The 22,997-nt window shown below is 46.5% G+C and overlaps 2 protein-coding genes across 6 annotated transcripts in view; one reads left to right on the forward strand and one right to left on the reverse strand.

Moving 5' to 3' along the window:
• FBXL20 (F-box and leucine rich repeat protein 20) overlaps positions 1 to 9,863 on the forward strand; it is a 109,476-nt gene extending 99,613 nt beyond the window's left edge. For all 4 annotated transcript variants that reach the window (XM_025995772.2, XM_025995773.2, XM_072747336.1 and 1 more), the window contains 2 exons: positions 856 to 1,068; positions 2,656 to 9,863. In XM_025995772.2, the coding sequence (XP_025851557.1) occupies positions 856 to 1,068; positions 2,656 to 2,763 (321 nt within the window). In that variant the 3' untranslated portion in view covers positions 2,764 to 9,863. The remainder of the gene's footprint in view (positions 1 to 855; positions 1,069 to 2,655) is intronic.
• A 2,208-nt stretch (positions 9,864 to 12,071) lies between these two features.
• LOC112917789 (transcription factor CP2-like protein 1) lies at positions 12,072 to 22,215 on the reverse strand. Of its 2 annotated transcripts, XM_072747334.1 has the most exons (15): positions 21,674 to 22,215; positions 21,057 to 21,208; positions 20,850 to 20,923; positions 20,000 to 20,105; positions 19,785 to 19,891; positions 16,539 to 16,691; positions 16,234 to 16,344; positions 15,648 to 15,745; positions 15,373 to 15,427; positions 15,021 to 15,114; positions 14,542 to 14,632; positions 14,029 to 14,111; positions 13,388 to 13,533; positions 13,192 to 13,243; positions 12,072 to 12,447 (listed from the first exon to the last, which is right to left on the reverse strand). In XM_072747334.1, the coding sequence occupies exons 1-15, from the start codon at positions 21,754 to 21,756 to the stop codon at positions 12,410 to 12,412; spliced, it is 1,443 nt and encodes a 480-aa protein (XP_072603435.1). In that variant the 5' UTR covers positions 21,757 to 22,215; the 3' UTR covers positions 12,072 to 12,409. The 2 variants fall into 2 exon arrangements, with proteins under 2 accessions (XP_072603435.1, XP_072603434.1); XM_072747333.1 differs by lacking the exon at positions 12,072 to 12,447 and having other exon boundaries at positions 12,954 to 13,243.
• Between the last annotated feature and the right edge of the window lie 782 nt (positions 22,216 to 22,997).

A 22,997-nucleotide genomic window follows, 5' to 3' on the forward strand; every position in this document is an offset into this window, starting at 1 on the left:
AGGGTTTTAAGGAAAATTGATAAAGAGGTTATGTGAAGAGATGACCACACTTAACAGGTGTAGGAATCATCTTCAGTTAGTTAACTATTTTGGCATTTCTCTGTATCAGGTATTCAGTGTTTAGTCCAAATTCCAGAAAATTGTGTTCAAGAAAAGCTTGAACCCCTCTTGTCCCTGTAGAAAAGTGTTAATTTGTATGTGGGGGTGGATATCGTATCTTGTTCAGGAACTGTTTTCAGTCATTGCATGAATTCACACAGTATGTTTAGAATCACACACAGAAGGGGCAGCCCCAGTGGCGCAGCAGTTTGGCGCCTCCTGCAGCCTGGGGTGTGATCCTGGAGACCCAGGATCGAGTCCCACATCGGGCTCCCTGCATGGAGCCTGCTTCTCCCTCTGCCTGTGTCTCTGCCTCTCTCTCTGTGTCTATGAATAAATAAAATCTTTAAAAAAAAAAAAAAAAGAATCACACACAGAGGAACATCTGGGTGGCTCAGTGGTTGAATGTCCAACTCGATTTTGACTCAGGCCATGATCTCAAAGTTGTAGGATCGAGCCCTGCATCAGGCTCCACACCAGGCATGGAGCCTACTTAAGATTCTGTTTCTCCCTCTCCCTCTGCCCCTTCTCCCCCACAAAAAAAGAATCACACACAAAAATGTCAGTATTGATTGTCAAAAGCAGAAACCCAGCAACTCTAGTTTGCTTTCTTCATTTCACCATATAGATCTTGTGATGGCTTCGTATACATCACAGTCCAACCCAGAAGGTTTCCTTTCTGGCTGTACACAGGCCAGTGGCTAGAAGAATGACACGAGATGTTTCAGTGTCCTTCCTTGCTCTATTTGGCTGCAGAGTCTGTCTCACTGTGAGCTGATCACAGACGATGGAATTCGTCACCTGGGGAATGGGGCCTGCGCCCATGACCAGCTGGAGGTGATTGAACTGGACAACTGCCCGCTAATCACAGATGCTTCCCTGGAGCACTTGAAGAGTTGTCACAGCCTTGAGCGGATAGAACTCTATGACTGCCAGCAAATCACACGGGCTGGGATCAAGAGACTCAGGGTAAAGATGGCTGCACACTCTCCAGCTCTGTGCTCTCGGCACCTTTCCTTCTTTATTTTTTCCTGTCCTCCATTTCCTTTTTGTTTGTGTTTGCCTTTGTTTTAGATTTAGATTTCTGTGATTTTTATATTTACTTGGACATTTAGCAAAGAGGAAAAAAAAATGGAGAGCAAACCTAAGGGTAGATAGTTTTTACCTGTTGTTCCAGATGGAAATTTAGTGCGAAAATATTCACTGAGGGGAAGAAAGTAGGTCTCCTCCCAGCAGAGTCTCTCCTGTAATGTCCAGGGCTTAATAACATACCCAGAGTCAAAAACACATGCCAGATTCAGGAAAGAAAGGAATAACATAAAGAAAATATTGAGTTAAATGGGATTTAAGAATTTAATTTGAAAAAAAAAGAATTTAATTTGTATTTCCTTTCACATCAAACCCTTTTGCTGGGCTTCTTATTTTTTTTAAGACAACAAGTGTATTAAGTAGGTTTTTTTTTTTTTTAAATCTTTTCTTTTAGCCCCCATCCTCCATACTAAAGAGACCCATGGATAGTCAAATGGAAGGCAGGTTGCCAGCAAGGAGGTTATAAAAGGATGGATGAATCTCTATGTTAGGTTATTCACTTCAACAGAACAGATTTATTGGAACATCTGCTTCATACCTGCTGTGGGAAAGGCACTGTGCTTAGTGAGCCCCTTACAACCAGTGTCTACAAACATTCATGTTGGCCATATGGCATCTGACTCATAAAGGAGCACCAAATCTCATCTTGAGTTCCAGTTGACCTTTGTTCTTCCTCTTCCTTCTGACCTAGAAGACTGAGAGCATAACTGCAGTGGGGAGGCCTTGCAGCCATGTTCCCTTTACACTGAAAGAGGAGAACCACAGGCCAACCAAAGCCTCTTCCGTGGACTCCTTACAGTAGGGTTCCTAGACTTGCCTGGTTGTGCAGAATCTCTTCCATCTTTGAGTCCTCAAGACTTTTTATCTGTTCTTCAAATAATCACTTAGTACATTTCCATTTTAATTTAGCCATTTATGTCTGGACTATTAAGTTCCGTAAGAGTGGGATCTCCATGTTGACCATCTTTATACCCCCTAGATAACTAGCACAGTGCCTTGAGTATTGTAGGAATTCAGAAGCTATTTATGTAGTAAAAACTAGCAGCGTGTTGTTAAAAGAGGATAATGAGGTTTTTAAGGAAATATCAGAAGAAACATTGTCCACAATGACTTGGAAAAAATTATTTTAAGCTTGAATAATTTCTTTCAACTTTGGGAATCCAATTAGCGATCCCTTTGGGACAGGTTAAGAGATTAGTTTGAAGCTTTTCCCCAGTTTTATTATTAAAAAGCAGGTACCAAAGTTATGTGAGCCTCTTAGTCATTTAGAATAACCTGAAATGCTACAAAGCAGAACCCAGGCCTCTCAACATCCTGACTGGTACTCAGCCTCTGCCTCGCTCTCATGTTCACTCAGCCCCTGTGGTTTGTCGGGTTTTTTTTGTTTTTTTTTGTTTTTTTCTGAAAAGCAACATTGCTCTTTCTGTTTAAGCCCTCTCTCTCAGTAATGTTTCTGTCTTGTTTCAGACCCATTTGCCCAATATTAAAGTCCACGCCTACTTCGCACCTGTCACTCCACCCCCATCAGTAGGGGGCAGCAGACAGCGATTCTGCAGATGCTGCATCATCCTATGACAATGGAGGTGGTCAACCTTGGTGAACTGAGTATTTAATGACACTTCTAGAGTTACAATGGAGTCTCCAGTGGAAGCAACCCCAGTGTTCTGGGCAAGGGTTATCAAGTGAGGGCAGCGTCCAGATCCCCAGAGCCACACATAACATGCATACCCACCCTCACCTCCATCCATTCAAGTTCTGTGACCAGGGGACTGAAGCCCATGCTGGCTTTATCATGTGGTTTGGTAAAACTTAACCATTCCCAGTGGACATGCCAAGAAGAAAATAGTAGGCAAGGTGGAGGGAAGGGGGCATTCCAGCAAACCCAGCGTTACTGCTCCTGCAGTTTCTTCATTTTGTGAAGGGGTTTCTCTGGTGGTTTTGGAACAGCAGCTGCAGTCCTCCAGGGTCAAGGAAAGCATAGAAAAACAATATCTGTTGTATCCAGGGACCAGAAAGAAAATTTCTTTGCATCCTCTAAATGGTAGCCGTCCATCAGGAGATGACTACAGAGCTTCTGTGCTTCCTTGTCCCTAAGCCAACATGCCGAGCATGCTCACCAAGAAGGCTCATCCATTCCTCCTCCTATGTTCTCAGTATTTGGCCCAGAGGTTTCCCAAGTGGTTGCCCCGAAATCGCTGTGGTCCAAATGTGATGACTTACTCAAATTGTCACTGTCTGTAGCACACTTTGCACACCTGTCTTCCATTCTTTGTCGCTCCCTCCTGCATTCTGGCTCCATCTGTTCACCTGTTCATTGTCCGCTTACTCACACTCAGTTGTTACTCTTTTGCCGTTGTTGTGTTTACAGTGTGCATTTGGGATGATTAGTTGGGGTTACCAAACATTTTTAAAAGAGACATTATCAATAAATATTTTTTTAATTCTAAATTTTATCATTAGGGGACCCTGCCTGAATCTTTGCCAGTCTGAAGGGAAACCATAATAAAAACAAGAAATGTTATAAGAAGAAATTGAGCTAAAACTATTTTGATGAAAACAAACGTTGCCTTTTGGTTTCTGTTCTACTTTGTGATATATGATAATACGCATGATAGGCCCAGTATTCTCCCTGCACATTTTTCCTTCCATCAGACACCACTAACTTAATAAGGGAAGAGAAATGTGTTACTAGTAAACAGTGGAATGGTGAATCCCAAAACTGAGCTGAAAGCCCCCCAACCCAAGTTCAGACAGGTCGTATGTTCACTGGAATCTGAGTGTGAGCAGTAGCATCCCTGATTTGTGTCTGTGAGGTGGTTTTGCTATAGCAGGAACGCTACTAGAGTTGCTATGCAGTCTAGCTGGTCAGTTTCTCTTTTTTCCCCCCTGTTCCAGCCTACCAGGGATAGAAGAATGACCCTAGAACAGCTGGTCAACCGTATGTCAGTGTTGATGGTCTATCTCGAATGTTGGCACCATGAAGGACCAGAACCATTTCAAAACCTGTCAACCTTCTCTCTCTTGTGCTCCAGACTTCCCATGAATGAAATGCAGGGATAACCAGGTGAACACTTTGGGGCCGGAGAAAGAAAACATTGAAAAGGAGAAGGGTGTTCAGTGTCTCTGCTGAGCATGGTCAGCAGAGCTGAAGGCAGGTATTCAGTGACCATGACTCAGAGTCAAAGAAGAGGCTTCCTTATCTTATGCCCCCCAAAAAGTCATAAAGGATGAGGGAAATAAAATGAGTTTCTGAAGTACAAGAAGTAGATTTAAATCTAAACCCCAAAGTTAGAAACTTTGTGTGATATTTAATAGGACAACTTTCTTCTTTTGGAGGAGGGGGGTATTTTAGGACATTATTGTGCAGTCCCTCATGATCTTCTACATGATCCAGGCTGTTAAAAGGCTTGTTATAACACTGCAGGTGCTGGCTCTACCAGCATATGTAGGAATAAAGTATGACTTCTTTCTCCACAAGCAATTTGATGAAAGAGTGCTAGAAATCTGTACTATCCAGCATTATTTCGCATGTAAAATTTATTTTAAATCCAAATCCAATTTTATTATTCCCTTGTAAAAGCTCAAATTACTTTTATTTTTCCTTCCCCCTTCTCCTTACCCTCTTTCTAAATTATCACATGAGGAATATACTTAAAAGAATTTTTTGAGTATAGTTGACATAGGAATATACTTTTTTTAAAGATTTTATTTATTTGTTCATGAGAGACACACAGAGAGAGAGGAGGCAGAGACATAGGCAGAGGGAGAAGCAGGCTCCATGCAGGGAGCCCGACGTGGGACTTGATCCCGGGTCTCCAGGATCAGGCCCCGGGCCGAAGGCACCGCTAAACTGCTGAGCCCCCCAGGCTGCCCTAGGAATATACTTTTTAAAGTGAGATTCATTCTCCTGATTATACTCTACCTATACAAAGATACATGCATACACACACTTCCAGATGTGGTTAATAATATTCAGATCCCCAGGTCACTCATTCAAACAAAACGAAGAAGAGAAATATTTAGGGGCCATCTGTTCTAACATACTAAGTTTTTTTTTAGTATTGCCTGAACAAATTAACCATAAAACTCTGATTGATTAGCGAGTATGGATTTAAATTGCCCACAGTTGAGGCTAGTAAGGCACTTCTTTACTTAAAAAGTACATAAATGTAAAAGACCCTATTCACGAAGACATGAACATCTTGGAAATGCCATTTCTCAACTCAAAGAGCATACCCACTCCTGTCTGGGTCAAGAACAGAGTCCAGTGAGAGAGAAAAGGAGCGTGTGGCACTGGCTTGTATGTGGTCAGGCCTTGTTCTTTTTGCAAGAAAATTTCAGGCCCATCAAGCATGGAAGGAAATACGTTTTTATGCCTGACTGCAATCTACGCCAGCTGATGAAATGTACCAGGACCTTAAGAACCCAGAACATGGTAAGTTTTGGTTAGGTGGAAAGGGCTCTGCCATCTGAATATAATGCTTCCTCTCTTAATATCAAGGACACTTTTGAAAATTCAGTAAGGCTTCAGAAGTTTAGGAAAAACTCCTTGGTCCATTCATCTGACTCCAGAGTCCCAGGACTCTGCCTTCTATGATGAATACAGGGTGAATGAAGAGATTTGAGAGAAGTCAAATGATACCCTCAGAGCTATTGCATAGACCCGCAGGTAGCCAGGAGGGGTTATTGCTGTGTCTGTGGAGGACATTATTAAACATCCAGATTACCTCTTTCTAAGCAGCCTTTCCCTCTACATTTTACAGCATCATTTTCTACGTATCTTTTCTGGCCTCTACATTGGCTCCATCAAGGTGATTCCAGCTTTTTTTTTTTTTTTTTTTTTTTTTTTTGCACTAACTTCCCCCATTTTCTTCCTATATTCATCCTTGCTTTCTATTTAAAGCCTCCATCTCACTCCCAGTGGTGCTACTGATTTATTCTTTGGGTCCTTTCCTAATCTAAGCAAAGTCTGTGGGCAACCTTTAATATAGTAACTATAGTATGGCTTGGGCCATTTTTCAGTGAGTGGTCTTGAATGTTTGCTTACCAAATTTGAAATCAAGCTGTTGGGTGTGAAGAATAAGGGGATTTGGCTTCATCCTTTTTTTTCCCCCAATATTTGGAATATGAAAGCACATTGTGCTCTATGTAAAAAAAAAAAAAAATTTTTTTTCCTCCTATTCTGTCTGCTCTTTAGTGGATGTAAGAGTATTTCTTAAATTTTTTTTTTTTTAAATTTCCACATCAGGTTGACATAGCAGACCTATAAGTCAGAAACTTTACGTATTCTTTATAGCACATATTTTAGAGGGACACTTGGCATATATTTTCATGATGCTTTATTTTGGGCTTTACAGGCCTTTTGAACTGTTCAATATAGCTCTAATGCTACAGCAGTCAGGTACCTTTATTTCTCCTTATTGCCTTTTAAAATGCTTTGTTACCTTTTTGATAGCCCATTCATGCCATGGGGGGGTTAAACAAAATGTGCGGTGGAACTTATCCTGGTCTGAAGTTGTAGGGAAGTATGAGTGTGGCACCAGAAGGAAGAGAGTATTGCCTGCCTACTTGTGTGGGCAGTATATCTTTAGGTGACTGTGGTTTTGAAGAAGAGGAACACTTGTGGATCATGGTTGAACCTTGGCCATTTAATGTTTATTAGGCTGAAAGTCACAGGCTGCTTGTGACAGGTGCTACCAATGCGAGAGGAAGGGTTTAAAGGAAATGGGCCCATCCTGCCTTTCCCTCTTTGAGCATGGTTTAAGATTAACCATCTCCATTGTGCATCCTGGCTGAAGGACTCTTCAGTGGTATGCTTTGAGCTTCCAATACCTTTTTTTTTTTTTTTTTAAGATTGCCTTCCTATCTGCCCACCAGTTCTAGGATCTTTAACCGCCTCATGCCCAGGCAGTGTGAATTAGCCGAGTCTTGTTTGATTGATAAGAGGAGGAAGATGTTTGATTGGAAGTCTTGAAGCAAACCCTCCCTTGGACCAAAGAACCCTAAAGCAGCAGGAGGGTGAGGGGAAATATGGAGTCTAAACCCCTTGTCACCTATCTATCATAAATTTTAATTGTAATATTGGAAGATACAGGAAACTATATAAGACCATGCTGGTAGGATATAATGAACCCAGGTAATTTGGGAATAACATTTGGCTGTATTTGATATATCCAGGTGCCCTAACTTAACAGCTTGGTTCTCCAGCAAAGAACATGCTTCTCTAAACTTGCCATCTCACTTGAGACAAACTCTGCCTGCCAGAAACTACCATTTGAGGCAAGTGAGTTTTCTGCATGAAGAGCTTCTGCAGCTCCCCTTCACGAGGCAAGTCTACCTGTTTGTCCATTTTTATTAGGAACATCAGATCTGCATCTCTGAAGGTTTTGACCCTTAAGAAGGTCAGTAAGAACCTCTCAGCTGAGTCTGAGTGAATCTTTGGAGCCCAACAGAGTTACACTTGATTTTCCGCAAGAGAAAAATGTGTTGGATAAGCTCACATGTGAGGTATTAAGAGAAATTCCATATTGTGCTGCTTCTGACTCAGCCTCATGGGTTGAGTAAGGCCTCGGTGGAGTTTGGTTCAAAGGTGTTGAGTGTCTGCTTCCTCAGCCAAGGTGTCTCACTGCCCTTTTAGGGAAAACACCATGAACAGCCAGAACTGTGTCAATCAAGTCTATTTTCTGTTTTTCAGCATCTTGTTTTGAAGAATTGGGGTGGGAAAATGGTAGATGAGATTCAAAGTAAAGGAAAGAATCAGTTCTAGAACTGGGGCACTTTGCTTCAGATACAGGCATCTGTCCCAAATATGTAGCAACACCTCCCTCACATATGTGAGTAGGTTCACTTTTCCTCTCCATCCAGTGAACTCCACGCCTTCCTCACTGCAAGGAGGGCTTCTGCCTACCAGGCACCTACCCAGAGTCACCCAGATGGGGATTGGCACCCCTCACAGAACCTCCAGTGCTTCTGGGCATGGCTTTCACCAGGGCAAGGGCTGGAAGGCAGTAAATGAGAATGCCTACCCCATGAAGAGATGGGACAAGAGAGGTGTCCAGACACATACCCTTTCTCTTCTGCCATACCCAAAGAACCCAGGGATATCTTTGAAGCGATGGCTTTTTTATTAAAGTAGAAGAAATCTTTGCCCCACTAAGTTTTGCTTGTCACTATTGCTTACTACTAACTTTCACTAATTCAAATCTGTGTCACACTGCTGCTCACACATATACATGTGTTTCTTACCTTAGCCTAACCCTTCTCAGCCCCTGGAGTCATTACTTCTGTTTTGTTTTTCTTTCTTTTCTTTTTTCTCTTTCTTTCTTCTTTCTTTCTTTCTTTTTCTTTCTTTCTTTCTTTCTTTCTTTCTTTTTTCTTTTTCTTTTTCTTTTTCTTTTTCTTTCTTTTATTTTTTTATGGCACTAGTAAATGACAACCGAAAGTCTTAGGAAATCCTAACCTGAAAAGGAGTCTTTAACTGGCATGGTTTGATTAATACTTTACCTGCCCACCCCCTCTCCCCCCACACCCCCAAAGACTTGAATGATTTTCTTTCCTAGTGCTATATGATAGACCTGTAAAAAGTGAAACCTTTGCTGCTGCTTTTCTGGGTTTACATATTTTTTTCCTGCCCTTAATAATTTCTTACCTGTGCTTCTCTGATGACTGTTACTTTCTAATAAGTGCAGGAAGGAGGTGAGCCTGAGATTGTTTCTCTGACTCCCCTCCTCACCCTACCCCCAAACTACATGCTAACCTCTAACACACACAAGACCAGGGGCCGGGACTCAGTAGAAGCTGTGTGGGTGTTTTCTCATATGCTGCCACTGTTGCTGTGGGAGCTGGCCCCTGAGGGCCTGTGACTTCCCAGGACGAAGGGTTCCAAGCTACTGTTGGTAGGGGGAGAAAAAGGCCTTCTGCATCTGCCTTTCTCCGTTCCTGTTTAATGACTCAGCCTTTAGCCTCCTCCCACCCTAGCTGCCTCCTTTTTCCTACCTGGAACTGTTTCCTGCCTAGTGCAGTTCCTGGCCTCTCTCCCCAGCCTTGCCCACCTTCTGGTGACACTGAGAGCACAGACCTGTGCAGAGTTCAGACAGCAGGGAGGACAACCCCTGCCCATTGGACTCTGCCTGAGGATGCAGATGGGTGGGCAAATGGTGCTGGGAGAGAAATTCTTACCTTCAAACCAGGCTGTTTCATCCCTGCACTGACCCCCTCTGACGCCTCTTCCCCTGAGGGGACAGAAGGCAGAGGATGGTTGAATGGCAGTGTCTGATCCCAGACTTGCTGTGGCCTAAGCCTCCTTCAGCTCTGCTTTGGAGTGCTTCAGTGCGTGAGAACTGCTGCTTGCTTGTTTCTCCACTAGGCCTGCACCAGCACTCAGCTGGTCCCTGCGGCTGACACACAGTCCCCGACTTGGTGACTGAACACCAGGCTCCATTAGCTGTCCAAGTGACTGCTTCCACCCGATACTTTTGGCGCTTGAGGATGGGGGGAGGGAGGGTTATTTAAAATCCAAGGTGGCAGTAGAGGATTCCTTTTGCTTTAAAATCTTTGGACTAAAAGAAAAATGTTTTTTATATATAAATATATAAAGTAAATTGTTATGTAACTATTACTGTTTCCTGTATGTTCTAATTTTGTTTATGATGTAATTAAAGGAAATAAGCTGTGAAGACTTTTCATTTTGCTGTGGAAATAGCCTGACTCGGAGCTGTGATTCTTAACTTCCTTGAACCCTAGAACTACAAAGGCTCCTGAGGCTGAATGAAGGCACTTCTTTTTGGCATCCTTATATTTTTTTAAAGATTTATTTATTCATGAGAGACACAGAGAGAGAGACAGAGACACAGGCAGAGGGAGAAGCAGGCTCCACGCAGGGAGCCCTACATGGGACTCGATCCCCGGTCTCCAGAATCATGCCCTGGACTGAAGGCAGTGCTAAACCACTGAGCCATCGGAGCTGCCCAGCATCCTTATATTTTTAAAATATTCTTTAACCAGTACCCTTATTAATTATTTTAATAGGCTTAATAACCTTTTTAATAGCCTTTAATACCCTGAACACCTGTCTCTAAGAAAAACAGAAGACATAATATAAATCAGAGTTTCTAAAAACCTTTGTTTTAATTCATTTGACAGCAGCAGTTCAACTGAGTCCCCTGTGAGAGCATTGCCCTCACCTTGACTAGGAAGGAATGATGATAGAGTAGGATAATGGTTAAAACAACTCCAAGCCAGATTGCCTGACTTCCATCTGAATAACCTTGGCCAGTTGACCCTTCTGTCTCCGTTCTTCATTGGTAAAATGAGGATAACAGTACCTACTTTTTTAGAGAATGAAGATTAAAAAGATAATGACAACATGGTAGATACTTGTTACCTGCTTTTTTGCCCTTCGTGTCAACAAAGTTCAGTATCTAGTCTGTGCAAGAGGCTCCCGGGTTGAGACACATACACAAAGGTTAATCCAGTAGGGTTCCTGTCCTTTTGGTGGAGATGAGCAGTGGAGCCAAAACAGCAACCTGAATTTCAGTCTGAAGTTAACCACCCTGTTGTGAAACACCCGTGGGGAGCCCTATGGAAGTATAGGCCACATGTGATCAGTGCTGAGATAAATGATCAATAAGGAATTAAACAGATATTTTTAAGAGGGCATCTTGGCTTGTCTTCCACTCCATACATGTGAGTTTTCTGTTTTCGTGTTTGAAATTTTTTTTTTTAAGACTTACTTAATTTTTTTTTTTTTTAGAGAGAGAGAAAAAATCTCCAGCAGACTCCCACTGAATGCAGAGCACCAACCTGGGGCTCAGTCTCACAACCCTGTGATTATCACCTGAGTCAAAATCAAGAGTTGGAGACCCAACCAACTGAGCCACCCTGGTGCTCCTCAGTGTTTGAGATTTTTAATAATATTCCGAGGGGGGGCACCTAGTGGCTCAGTCGGTTGAGTGTCTGCCTTTGGCTCAGGTCATGATCCCAGGGTCCTGCGATGGAGCCCACATCAGGCTCCCTACTCAGCAGGGAGTCTTCTGCTCCCCCTGTCCCCCCATGCCCACTCATGCTCGCTCGCTCGCTCTCTCTCAAATAAATAAGATCTTAATAAAATAAAATTCCCTACCCTAAATAGTTCTCTCTTTACTTCATCCCTTTAAAAAAGAAAAAAGATTTTATTTTTAAGTAATCTCAACATTCAACGTGGGGCTGGAATTTACGACTCGAGATTAAGAGTCGCATGCTCCACCTACTAAGCCAGCCAGATGCCCCTGCATTTTCACTTTTTAAAACAGTTAATTTAATATAAAATTGGTTTTCTACATGGAAAAGGATACACACACACACACACACACAAAAAAAATCAGTTTCAGGTCAATTATTGACCTAAAAGTGAAATGCAAAATTAAAATTTTAATTTTGCAAAATATGCATAGGAAATTATGACTTTAACGTACGGAAAGATTTCTTAAGACCTAAAATACCACTACATTATTTTAAGATTTATTTATTTTAGAGAGCATGAGCAGGAGGGGCAGAGGGGGAGAGAGAAGTAGACTCCCCACTGATCAGGGATCCCCATGCAGGGCTCGATTCCAGGACCCCAGGATTATAACCCAAGCAGAAAGCAGTTGCTTAACCTGACTAAGCCACCCTGGAGCTCTAAGTCTCTAGAAGTTATAAATAAGCATACTAATTTGATAGTTGAATGGGCTTTTTAGAGGCTTGGTGCCCACACTAGTTGGAAAAAAGAAAAACTCCAGCCAGATTAATCTATTCCTCTGAGACTCCATCCCTTACTCTAGTCTATAAGGAGAGAACATTTCCCCAAGAGGACCAAAACACCCAGAAAGTTTAATAAGCATTGAACAATACATTAAATATGTATGTGCCTTTAAAATTAACTTTTAATTTCAAGAAAAAGAAGAGGTGAATACAATTTTAAATAAACAGGAGTCCATGCACCCAGTGTTTAGGCAGCACTGCTTGGGGCAAAGGTGCCTCTTTTCCATATTGGCAGGTTTCATGCCTCACAGGCTTGGCCAGCTGAGCAGAAAGAGATGTGAGCCTGAGGGCTGCTCCCTGCCTCTCTAGGGGTAGGATGTGACGCTGCACCTGGAGCCTGATGAAGCAGCTGAGGATTTAAACCAGGCTTCTGGTGAACATGGGGCCCCAGAGAACCAGGCTGGCATCAGTCTCCAACTCTTGCAGTGGGATGTCCCTGGGCCTAGGTGAGAACCAGGTAGTAGCCATCTGGATTCTGCACTGCAAGCAGTGAAAAGAGCACCACTGGGATAAGACTGGCCAGCTACCACCTCTGCCGCTCCCAAACCAAGCAGCCTGCAGGGCATTGGCCACACCCAAGTGTTCCTCCCCCAACTGAATCTCCGTCTTGAGGAAACCCCCCTCTATCCTGTAGGAGGTATAGAGGGCAAACATCTGAATAACCAGAACCACAAGCCAACTGGTCTGGTGCTCTGTGCGGGGTGATGCCCAGAAGCATCTTCTGCCTTATAGGATTGGGGGGGGGGCGCCGCAGAAGAGACCCTCTTAATAAATGCCCTGACAGGGATCCCTGGGTGGCTCAGCAGTTGAGCGTCTGCCTTTGGCTCAGGGTGTGATTCCCCGGGTCCCCAGATCGAGTTCCGCATCAGGCTCCCTGCATGGAGCCTGCTTCTCCCTCTGCCTGTGTCTCTGCCTCTCTGTCTCTCATGAATAAATAAAAATCTTTAAAAAAAAATAATAAATCCCCGGACATAGAAACTGGAACATTTCTTCCCTCGTGAAGATGCATTTATTCAGATGGGTTTTCTTCCTGAGCGGTAAATAGTTGCCTTGCAGCTATATGAATCTGTCCCTTTGACATCAACAAAGCTGGCACTCAGATGTTTACTAGTTGATTGGGACACAGCACACACTGCACCCCACTGCCAGCATATACATACCTTCGAGGAATCTTAATCTTTCTAGGTTCTGCCAGACACAATTCTCTCTCTCTAAAACCCCTACCTTTTTTCACCACAGCCACAAAGTATGATTCATCCTTGAGATTCTGAACCACCTGCAAGGGAGGAGGGGTCACTAAGACAATTCTGTTCTCAGAGCCAAACAGAATAAGCCAGGGCAGGAAAAGGGAAACTGGGCCTGAGGTGGAAGAGTGATCAAGGCCCTTGTGGGGCCTGACTGAGAATCATGACTTATTTACCTGGTCGCTGAGGAGAATGAGGATGCCCCCAGGGCCCTGGTGGAAGAGGTGGTGGATCTGATTGGCTGGGAGGGCCAAGAGCTCAGCCAGTTTCCCCATCAGCTCCACAGCACTGAGTTCATCTAGAGAGATCTCTTGATAAAAGCCTGGGGGTGTGGGCAGCACAGGGCAGGGATCAGTGGGGTGCCCTTTACTGGGAAGGAGAGTGCAAGGTGAGAGCCTCTTGGGGGACAGGCTCAGGAAGGAATAAAGAAGGAAAGAGGCTTATAAATCCACTTAATCCTCACCTATTCCTCAGCTTTGGGGAGGCCTCAGACTGTAGGGAGCCCCAATTTAAAAAGGTGAGACACCTACATATGAATGGCTGAAACCCAAATACAATAAGATTACAATGTTCTAATCCTACATATTAACAGAATGACAAAGTCAGACAGGGTTGGGGAGTAGAACATGAAAGAATAAACCTAGGCTACATCTTGGAAGGAGAAGACTAATCTGGTCGTGGAAGACACGGGAATGCCAAGGAGGGCATCCTTGGATCCCAGGAATGATGGAGTATCATCCTCTCCTCAGGCCAGAAAAGGTTTAATGCAGCTACACCTGGATCTCTTGCCTTCTGGAAACAGAGGCCAGACCCTCACCTGAGTCGTGGTTCTTAGAAACCTCATTCTCTCGCCTCGAGGCCTCCTGTGCCACATACAAAGTCAGCCGGTGACGAATGGGTCTGGGTCAGAAAAACAGTTTACATATCAACACTTCCTACCTAAATTAACATCCCCCTTCCCTAGCGGGGGAGGAGGGGAATCCCACTCCTCCCAGGTCTCCAGGGAGGTCACCACGAATTTAATGAATGCTGGGCCCTGGGGGAAGAGAAGATGAGAAAAATTCATCTCTATCCTCTGAGTAATGCAAGTGAGGTGGCTACAGAAAAAGATCACAGGACCGAACTTTTCAGCGCATCCCTGCCAGCCTTGCTCTGTGACCTCAGGTCACTGTCCTTGGGCCTGAGTTCCTTCCTCTTTAAAAAGAGGGTGTGGGACTAAGTGGTCCTTAAGGTACCTTCCGGCTTGAACATGCCATGAGACACAACCATTAGCTGAGTTGGTAAACGCCACTACAGAGGAAAAGGGCTCCTGGTTGGCAGTACCCAGCACCTGGCTCTAAGAGCATTGAAAAGGCGGATCCCATCGGCAGCCCCGCAGATCTGGATAAGGTCCTGGCGGGTAAGCTTCAGCAGATCAGTGCCTGCAGAGTCAGACAGGACCAGATTGGGGGAAAGAGGCCTGGGATCAAGGGTGGCAAAGGACACAATCCAACATCAGTCTACAAATAGCCTTAAGTATGTGCAGACATGGGGATCAAACTTGGATTCAAATCCCAGTTTTGCCATTTGCTTCTTAGCTGTGTGTCTTGGGGGAACTTACTTAACCTCTCTGAGCCCTATCCTCATGGGTACTATATAAATTACATGGGATAATACAGGAGAAGAGAGCCTTGCAGGCATAGTGCCTGGCAACTTTCAGTCCTAAATAGAAGTCAGCTGAAGAACACACAGCAAGCCAGGCAGATCCGTGTGTGAGTGTCCTGCCCTCAGTCCCCTACAGGTAAGGTCCCTGCCAGACCCCAGCCTCACCAGTGAAATTGGCCAGCACCCGGCAGTAGCTGGAGAACCGGTGCTGGTGCAACCACTGCTGCGTCTCCAGGATGGAGGCTCCAGGGTTCAGATCCTGGGGCATAAAGAGGGCAGTCCTGGTATCACCGTGGGCCTAGGGACTGAGAGCAAGGGGTAGGAGAAACGCAGCCCTGCCCTTGGGAGCCGCAAGTCTGAAAGCACTCAGGAGGCTCAGCCTGCCGGTGGCAAGTGCCCAGTCCTCTGTGGCCATACAAGCTCTGTCCGCCAGGGGGCAGGGCCACCCCACTCTGGAGGGTGAAGCCCGAGAAGGCTCTGGGATAGAGGTGGGGGGGATCGGAAAAGCAAGACGCACCTCAGCCGGGCTGCCCCCCAAGGCCTCCAAGGCGAACGGTGGGGAGGAGCAGAGCCTGTGGGGGAGCAGAGAGTCGGCAACGCGGCCAGCCCCGCGCCCTCCTTCCCTGGGCTGCAGAGCTTGTTGGGTCACCCGCGTATAACCCGAAGGGCACAGGGCTGAGCCTCCTCCCCTCCGCCGCACCCCCAATCCTGCCCCTCCCCGGACCGCTGAGCTGAGGCGCTCTCCGCTTCACGCTCGCCCCCCGGGGGCTGGGAGGTGCCCTCCCACCTCACCTCTCCGGGGACAGGAGCTTGCAGGAGTGCGGAGAGGTCAGGGCAAGAGGGCTGAGAGGCGAGTAGGGCCCAGTGCCGGGATCTGGCCACGGCGAGCACTGTGGGGAACAAGCCACAGGGGTCAGCCTCGGCGTTCCCTCAGCCCTGCGAGAGAGCGGGCAGGGGCCTGCGCTGGGCCAGGCGTGGTCCCTGCCCCAGGAGTCCCTGACAAGCAGACCAGACTCCCCTGGAAGCAGGAGAGCACACCAGCCGAGGCCTGGCTGCGGGAGCCGGCAAAGCTTCAGGAGCAGCTGGCCAGCAGCAGCGCGGCAGGGAGCGAGGCCGGGAGGGGGGTGGCCCGGCAGAGGGGGCCCAGGTAGGTGGGGCCACGGCAGGTGCAGGTGCGGGAGACAGCCCCGAGGCTGGAAGGCGTTAGCGCCGGAGTCTCCAGCAGACGGTGCAGCTCGTCCTTGCAAGGAAACAGGTGGAGTCACAGGGCCCTGTGATGATCCTGGAGCAGCCACAGCCCTCGGGCCTCAATTTCCCCACGTGTACAATAAGGATCTCTCCTCCAAACCCCTCTCTGGCCCCCACCACCTCGTGGCACCTGCACAAACACCGTCCTCTCACAGGCGGCCTGATACTTGTCTCTCTCCTGCAGGGGCTGCTTCTCTATCTTCTCCCGGTCCGTTTTCAGTTTGCGGTCAGCTCCTTTGGGCTACAGGAGAGTGACAAGGAAAACTCAGCGGCAGCCCCTTCACCTGCCCACTGCTCATTACAGAAGAGGCTCTAGAACAAGCTCCAGCCCCATCCCTCTGTGTAGAGAGAGAAGGGGACTGCAGGCTGGCATCCACCCAGCCAGCCAAGCAAGGGTGATAGTCCTGAGAAGGACGGGAAGGGACCTGCCTGTACCTTGAACACCTTGATGAGGCAGCCAGCTGAGTGCAGGTGCTCAGGGGGAAGTTCCTTGTCCCTGGGCTTGAAAGTGTCAATCTGGAGGCGGAAGGGAACACCTTTCTCCCCACCTTTTTTCCGAGGAGTGAACTCAGTGCTGATACAGTGAACCTGAAGTGAAGAAGAAGCAAAGAGAAAGCAGGGTGACTCCAGGTCCCCCCCACATTCAAGAAAGTCCACTTAAAACCTGTTACCTGGGGCAGCCCGGGTGGCTCAGCGGTTTAGTGCTGCCTTCAGCCCAGGGTGTGATCCTGGAGACCCAGGATCGAGTCCCATGTTGGGTTCCCTGCATGGAGCCTGCTTCTCCCTTGGCCTCTGTCTCTCTCTCTGTCACTCATGAATGAGTAAATAAATATTAAAAAAAAAAAAAAAAAACTGTTACCTGCTTGTCACCTATCAGCCTTTTACTGCAGCAACTTTCCATCCCCAACTAGAATTTCTTATGAATGCATGACTTTATTAGGTTCTTTCCCTTGCTCAAAATTCTTCAGTAGCTCCCCACGGTTCTGGGCCGAGAAGCAAAGTTCCTGACTCTTGCATTTGAGCACGTTAAAAAGTCAAGTCAAGCCTTTCTGTGAGGCTGCTCTCTCTCACCCATCAGTGAACACACTGACCCACCTAGCCAGCCTAATTATGGCCCCCAATACACTTGCACAGTGCTCCCTAGAATCTTCTACCTGGAAAGCAATGCCTTCTCTCATCTAAGCCAAAACATCCCATTCCAGGGTGGAGTTGCCAGTTAAAATACAGGCTACTCAGTTAAAGTTGAATTTCAGATAAACAAATAATTTTTTCATATATATATGTCCCAAATATTTCATGGGATATTCTTTTCCCCACCCCATGGGTCATTCTTATACTAAAAAGTTTTTTATCTAAAATTCAAATTTCACTGAGTGTCCTGTATTTTATTTGCTAAATAGAACAGTCTACTCCAGGAAGCCTTCCCACCCTGCTACTCCACACAGCTTGTGGCCTCTGTGTACTGCCTCGCAGATCTTCCCCTTTGTTTACCTTCACTGCCCTGCCCACTATAGTCCTCCCACAATCTTTTTTTTTTTTTAAGATTTTATTTATTTATTCATGAAGACACAGAGAGAAGCAGAGACATAGGCAGAGGGAGAAGCAGGCTCCCTGTGGGGAGCCCAATGCAGGACTCGATCCCGGGACCCCGGGATCACGCCCTGAGCCAAAGGCAGATGCTCAACCACTGAGCCACCCAGGTGCCCCAGCTCTCCCACAGTCTTGCGAAGAACAGTTAAAGGATCTTACTTGACAGGTGGGGAAACAAAGATCATGTGACCTGGGCAAGGTCCCACTAGGAAGGGGGGAAGTGAAATTGTACCACATCCACCTGACTTCCCCTCCAGTCCAGGTGCTTAGACCATGATGAACACTCAAAAGAGGGACACACAGGTAACTTTTGACAATACTGTTGGATTATAAAGGGAAACCTATTCAACCTAGAAACAATGGAGGACTCTGACTCAGAGTAAGGAATTCATCCCTGTTAACACTCAAGGATCCTTTCTTCCTCCCTTTTCTCTGGGCAAGAAAAAAGGGAAAAAGTACAGTAAGTTGTATACATACACATGTTGTTTTTATCCAATGGAAATCAAACTAAATGCAAGTTTGTCTTCTACTTTCTCTTTACTTATAGGAAAGCAGTTTCTTTTATCATGTTCTGGCTACATAATTTCCAGTATACATCTGCAGTCAAACTTAGGTAAAAGTCAATCTCCTTCCAACGGATGCTTTGATTGTTTAAAATCTTTGAATATGAGAAAGAATGCTGCTATGAAGAGCTAGTCAATATATCTTTGTGTACTTATTGAACACTGCTGTCAGATAAATTTCTTGATATGGAACCACTAGGGGGTGGGTGCCTGGGTGGCTCAGTGGGTTAGACGTCTGACTCTTGGTTTCAGTTCAGGTCATGATCTCAGGGTCGTCTTTTTTTTTTTTTTTTTTTTTTTTTTTAAGATTTTATTTATTTATGGGCAGCCCGGGTGGCTCAGTGGTTTAGTGCTGCCTTCAGCCCAGGGTGTGGTCCTGGAGACCAGGGATGAAGTCCCATGTCAGGCTCCCTGCATAAAATCTTTTTAAAAATTATATGTATAAAAAAGAAAGAAAAGAAAAGAAAAGAAAGAAAAGAAATGGAATGACTAGGTAAAAGACTAGGAACCCAAAATTTAATAAATTTTGCCTAAGTGCCACTCTACCCACAGAATGAGTATACTAATCTGCATTCTCAGGATATGAGGGTGTCTGTTTCCCCAAACTTCACCAATAAGAGCCTTTTTTATATGTAATTTTAATTAGCATTTTCTGAGGTTGAACTCTCTACAATGATTGGCAGTTTATATCCTTCGTGTATAAAATGTCTGCTTATATCCTTGGCTTGTTTTTCTATTGAGCTTTCATCTATTTTTTTCTTTTTTTTTTTTAAGATTTTATTTATTCATTCATGAGAGACACACACAGAGAGAGAGAGTCAGAGACACGAGCAGAGGGAGAAGCAGGCTCCATGCAGGGAGCCTGATGTGGGTCTTGATCCTGGGACTCTAGGATCATGCCCCGGGCCAAAGGCAGGCGCTAAACCACGGAGCCACCAGGAATGCCCCTCATCTATTTTTTCTTATTGATACATGAGAACTTTTTATATATTGAGGATATTATGCATTATATGTCACATATGGCAACTATTTTTTCCCATTTGATGTCTTCTTTTAATTTTGCCTATGTATTGCAGACCATTACTTTTTATGAAGCTAAGTTCTGTTCTGAGTTTCCTAGCTTCTTTCATTGCTTTAAGGTTTAACAAATCCTTCCCTGAGATGGGATTCAATAAACATTTAGCCATATCTGGGGCAGCCCGGGTGGCTCAGCGGTTTAGCACTGCCTTTGGCCCAAGGCGTGATCCTAGAGTCCCGGGATCAAGTCCCACGCCTGGCTCCCTGCATGGAGCCTGCTTCTCCCTCTGCCTGTGCCTCTGCCTTTCTCTGTGTGTGTGTGTCTCTCATAAATAAATAAATAAAATCTTAAAAGTAAAAATAAACATTTAGCCATATCTGATCTTCAAGGTGCTTTCTGTAAGCAGTTTGTTCTTACTGTTCCCTCACCCCAACCCAAACTCATCTTCCTTTCCCAGCTACCACCCCCGTCTGACTTCCGGCCTCCTCCCAGTCCCAGCTTCAGACTCACTTGCAAAAAGAGGGAGGTCCTCTTGGTTGGGTCCCAATTAAACTCCACCATGTTGAGTTGTGAGGGCAGCACTCGGGGTTCTATCACTCCCACAGACAGCGGCACATCTGCAGGCACAAGGTGGCAAGTAGGGAGCAAGTCTCAGCCCTCCCCATCCACAAGGCCTTCTGAGCCAGAAAGTGGCCCTGAAGAGTCCCTGGTCCCTCCCCATTCACCGATGTCCAGGATGCGGTCCCCTGGCCGGCTCCACCTCCACCCATCCAGCTGTTGCTGCTCTGTGTACTGCAGGCGTCGGTCATGGAAAACCACACGTACCACACTCTGTGGGCACAGAAGAGCATGGCTCACAGGTCAGAGGGTGCCTGGGCATTTGGGAACCAGTTCCCACAGCTGGGGCAGGCCAACCATCCCGCCCTCCTCACCCCACCTTGCTTCCTGCCATCCGGGGACAGAAGAACTTAGATCACTAGGTCTGTGTCCAGACGCCCACCTCCCACCCACAAGCTGTGAAACTAGGGAAGTAACTTAGAGGTCCTGAGCCTCAGTTTCCTTATCTGTAAGATGAGGGAGTGAATCCCTTCCCACTCCTCGTTACTCTACTTATTTTTTTTCTTGCTGCACTTTTCAAATTGCAATTGGTAAATCAATTTGTCATTGCATAAAATTTGTGTAATCACATGTTTGTCTCAGTAGAATGCAAGCTCCCTGAGGAAGGGAACCACATCTGTTTCTTTACTGTTGCATCCCTAGCTCACAGAACGGTTTCTGGCAATGCATGGGAGCTAAATATATAATTTTTTTGAGAGAAGGAATACTGTATGTGAATAATGCTATGTAAATGTATTTCTAAATCCCAGATCTGCTACTTATATGTCCTTGAGATTAACCTCTCTGTGCCTCTCCTCAGCAATTCCTCCCTACCACCGTGCCGCTGTGAAGGTCAAGTTACAAGGTGGATGGAGAGGGTTCTAACTTGACAGTGACATCACAGCGATGACACTGGCTTCCTGCCCAGAGGGACAGTCATACCCAGCCCTTGCCAGTTCAGGAAGGGGATGCATTTACCTTCAAGAGCCGGGCCCACTGGGTGGCATCGCTCAGCTTGGGACTGCAGAGCATCCGCACCTCATAGGACTGGCCTGGGAGAGGTCAAGGGGATGTGTGAGCCCCACTGGGGTAGAGATGGAGCCTGTCCACCCCCATCTCGCACTGCGGCCCAGCTCCAGAGCTCGCTGCCCCGCTGAGTCCTTCCCTTCCCCAGGCCCCACGTACCCTGGTTCAGGTAGGTGAGGGTCTCTTCCTGCTGCTTCACAGCTGGGGACGTGGCTGCACAGAGCACGTACTGGAATGTGGGGCAGGAAGGCTCGGAGCTGGGGATGTTGTGCAGCTCTTCCTGCTTCAGGTATGGCAAGGGCAGGGACTCCCTGCCAGGAACAGGAGAGCACTGGTGGCTTTCTGCCCCATCCACCTCATCCCCTATGGGGCTCTGCTGCTCTCAGCCAGACCTTCTGGGGAACTAAAGGCTTCTGTAGCAAGCACTCCAGAAGCAACCAGGGCCTCAGAGTCCCCGGTTCAACTCTCTGGCTTCTGGGAGACCTCTTTTAAGGGGCAAATTCCAGATCCTACTAAACATCTCCAAGAATCAGCCGTCAACTACTGGTTTGCAATCTCAGGGCTTGTCTGATACCAAGTAAATGCCCAACAAAAGTGCCTCAAGAGGGTGGGTGGTCAGGGTGTTTTGAGATGTTCCAGGATCCACTAACCATATGACCACTTCTCTTCTCCAAAAGGAACCCAGGCACAGGAAGCCCATCTCCCTCCTCTATCTGTGCATGCAACTCAGACCAGGACCTTCCCTGGAGGCTGGGGGAAGGGGTTCTGGCCCTTACCTGAGCAAGCCACTTGGTGGCCCTGGGTACAGTTCCCCGGGACTGGGCCACAGGTGATCTGGCTGGTTGTGCCAAAACAGCATCTTGGGAGAGGGAGAAGGGCCAGCTGTGTGACAGAGAGCTCAGCCTGGGTTGGGCTGGACCCACTGGACTGTCCACTTGGGGCCCCAGCCTTTATACACAGAAGCAAACTCACAAAAGGGTGGGGCAAGGCCAGGAACCTTCTATTGGCTAAGCACCCAGGGCTTTAGAAATCACAGGACCTATCAGGCAGCCCAGGCAAGGGGAACCAAGAAATGGCATCCCCAGAGCTCTCCACCAATCGTTAACCCAAAGGGGAAATAGTGGTGCCACAAAACAAAGTCCCAGGGATGGACAACCACTCCCCACCACTCCCCAAGAGGCTTAGGGACAAGGAGGGGCAGGCTTGGGCTTCGAGACTGGCCCCAGATCCATAAGCCATGTAGAGTCCTGGAGCCAGCCCCACAGGCCTGGGCCCTTCACACGACCCTGTGAGAGGAGCCTGACTGCTCCAGGGGACAGGACAAGTAGACACACGGAATCACATGGACCTACAAAGGGCCTTTACTCTCACTGGCCTCCCCTTCCCTCCATCCCCCCGCCACAGGTGTGAGAAGGCAGGACACCTGTCCTTTTTCTGAGGGCTGCATGGCTAGGGGACTATGGTTTACAGAACAGACCAGCTTGCTGTGGAAACAACTCTGGGTGGCACTAGGAGGGGGGGCTCATGTGTGGGGAGGAGGGCTATGCCTGGGAATGCCCCCTCCCAGGGCAGTAGAAGGACAGAAGTCCCAGTCTGGTGATGGCTTTGCTCCTCCTCTGCCTGGTGGCTTGAGGCAGACTGTGTTTATGGACAAATAAGGTCTGCCTGGGGGACGGCTTCTTCCCCACACTCAGCCTCTGTTGTCACTGTACACAGACAGCCCAGGCCCCCTATGCCCACCCCACCCACACTACTGTGTTTGGTATAAACAGACCAAGGTCTTGCAAAAAGCAGACACAGCCTCTAAAGATGTGACAAAAAAGAAAGAAGGAAAGAAAGAAAGAAAGAAAGAAAGAAAGAAAAAGAAGAAAAGAAAGAAAGAAGAAAGAAAGGAAGAAAGAAAGAAAGAAAGAAAGAAAGAAAGAAAGAAAGAAGAAAGAAAGAAAGAAAGAAAGAAAGAAAGAAAGAAAGAAAGAAAGAAAGAAAGAAAAAAAAAAAAAGAAAGAAAGAAAGAAAAAAGATAGAAATGATGTGGCCTGACCTCATGTGACCCTAGCTAACTAGGCTTTGTGATTCTGGGGGAGAAAGAAAGCCAAAGAG

This window comes from Vulpes vulpes, chromosome 2 (assembly GCF_048418805.1).
Source record: "Vulpes vulpes isolate BD-2025 chromosome 2, VulVul3, whole genome shotgun sequence".
NCBI classification, from domain to species: domain Eukaryota; kingdom Metazoa; phylum Chordata; class Mammalia; order Carnivora; family Canidae; genus Vulpes; species Vulpes vulpes.

What these genes read in the sequence shown, in the direction of transcription:
- LOC112917789 (XM_072747333.1), bottom strand. Translation starts at nt 21,756, where the DNA reads ATGCTGTTTTGGCACAACCAGCCAGATCACCTGTGGCCCAGTCCCGGG. An exon ending in CCACCAAGTGGCTTGCTCAG is followed by an intron (nt 21,209 to 21,673) that starts GTAAGGGCCAGA and finishes TGTTCCTGGCAG; the next exon opens with GGAGTCCCTGCCCTTGCCAT. An exon ending in GGACCGCATCCTGGACATCG is followed by an intron (nt 19,892 to 19,999) that starts GTGAATGGGGAG and finishes TTGTGCCTGCAG; the next exon opens with ATGTGCCGCTGTCTGTGGGA.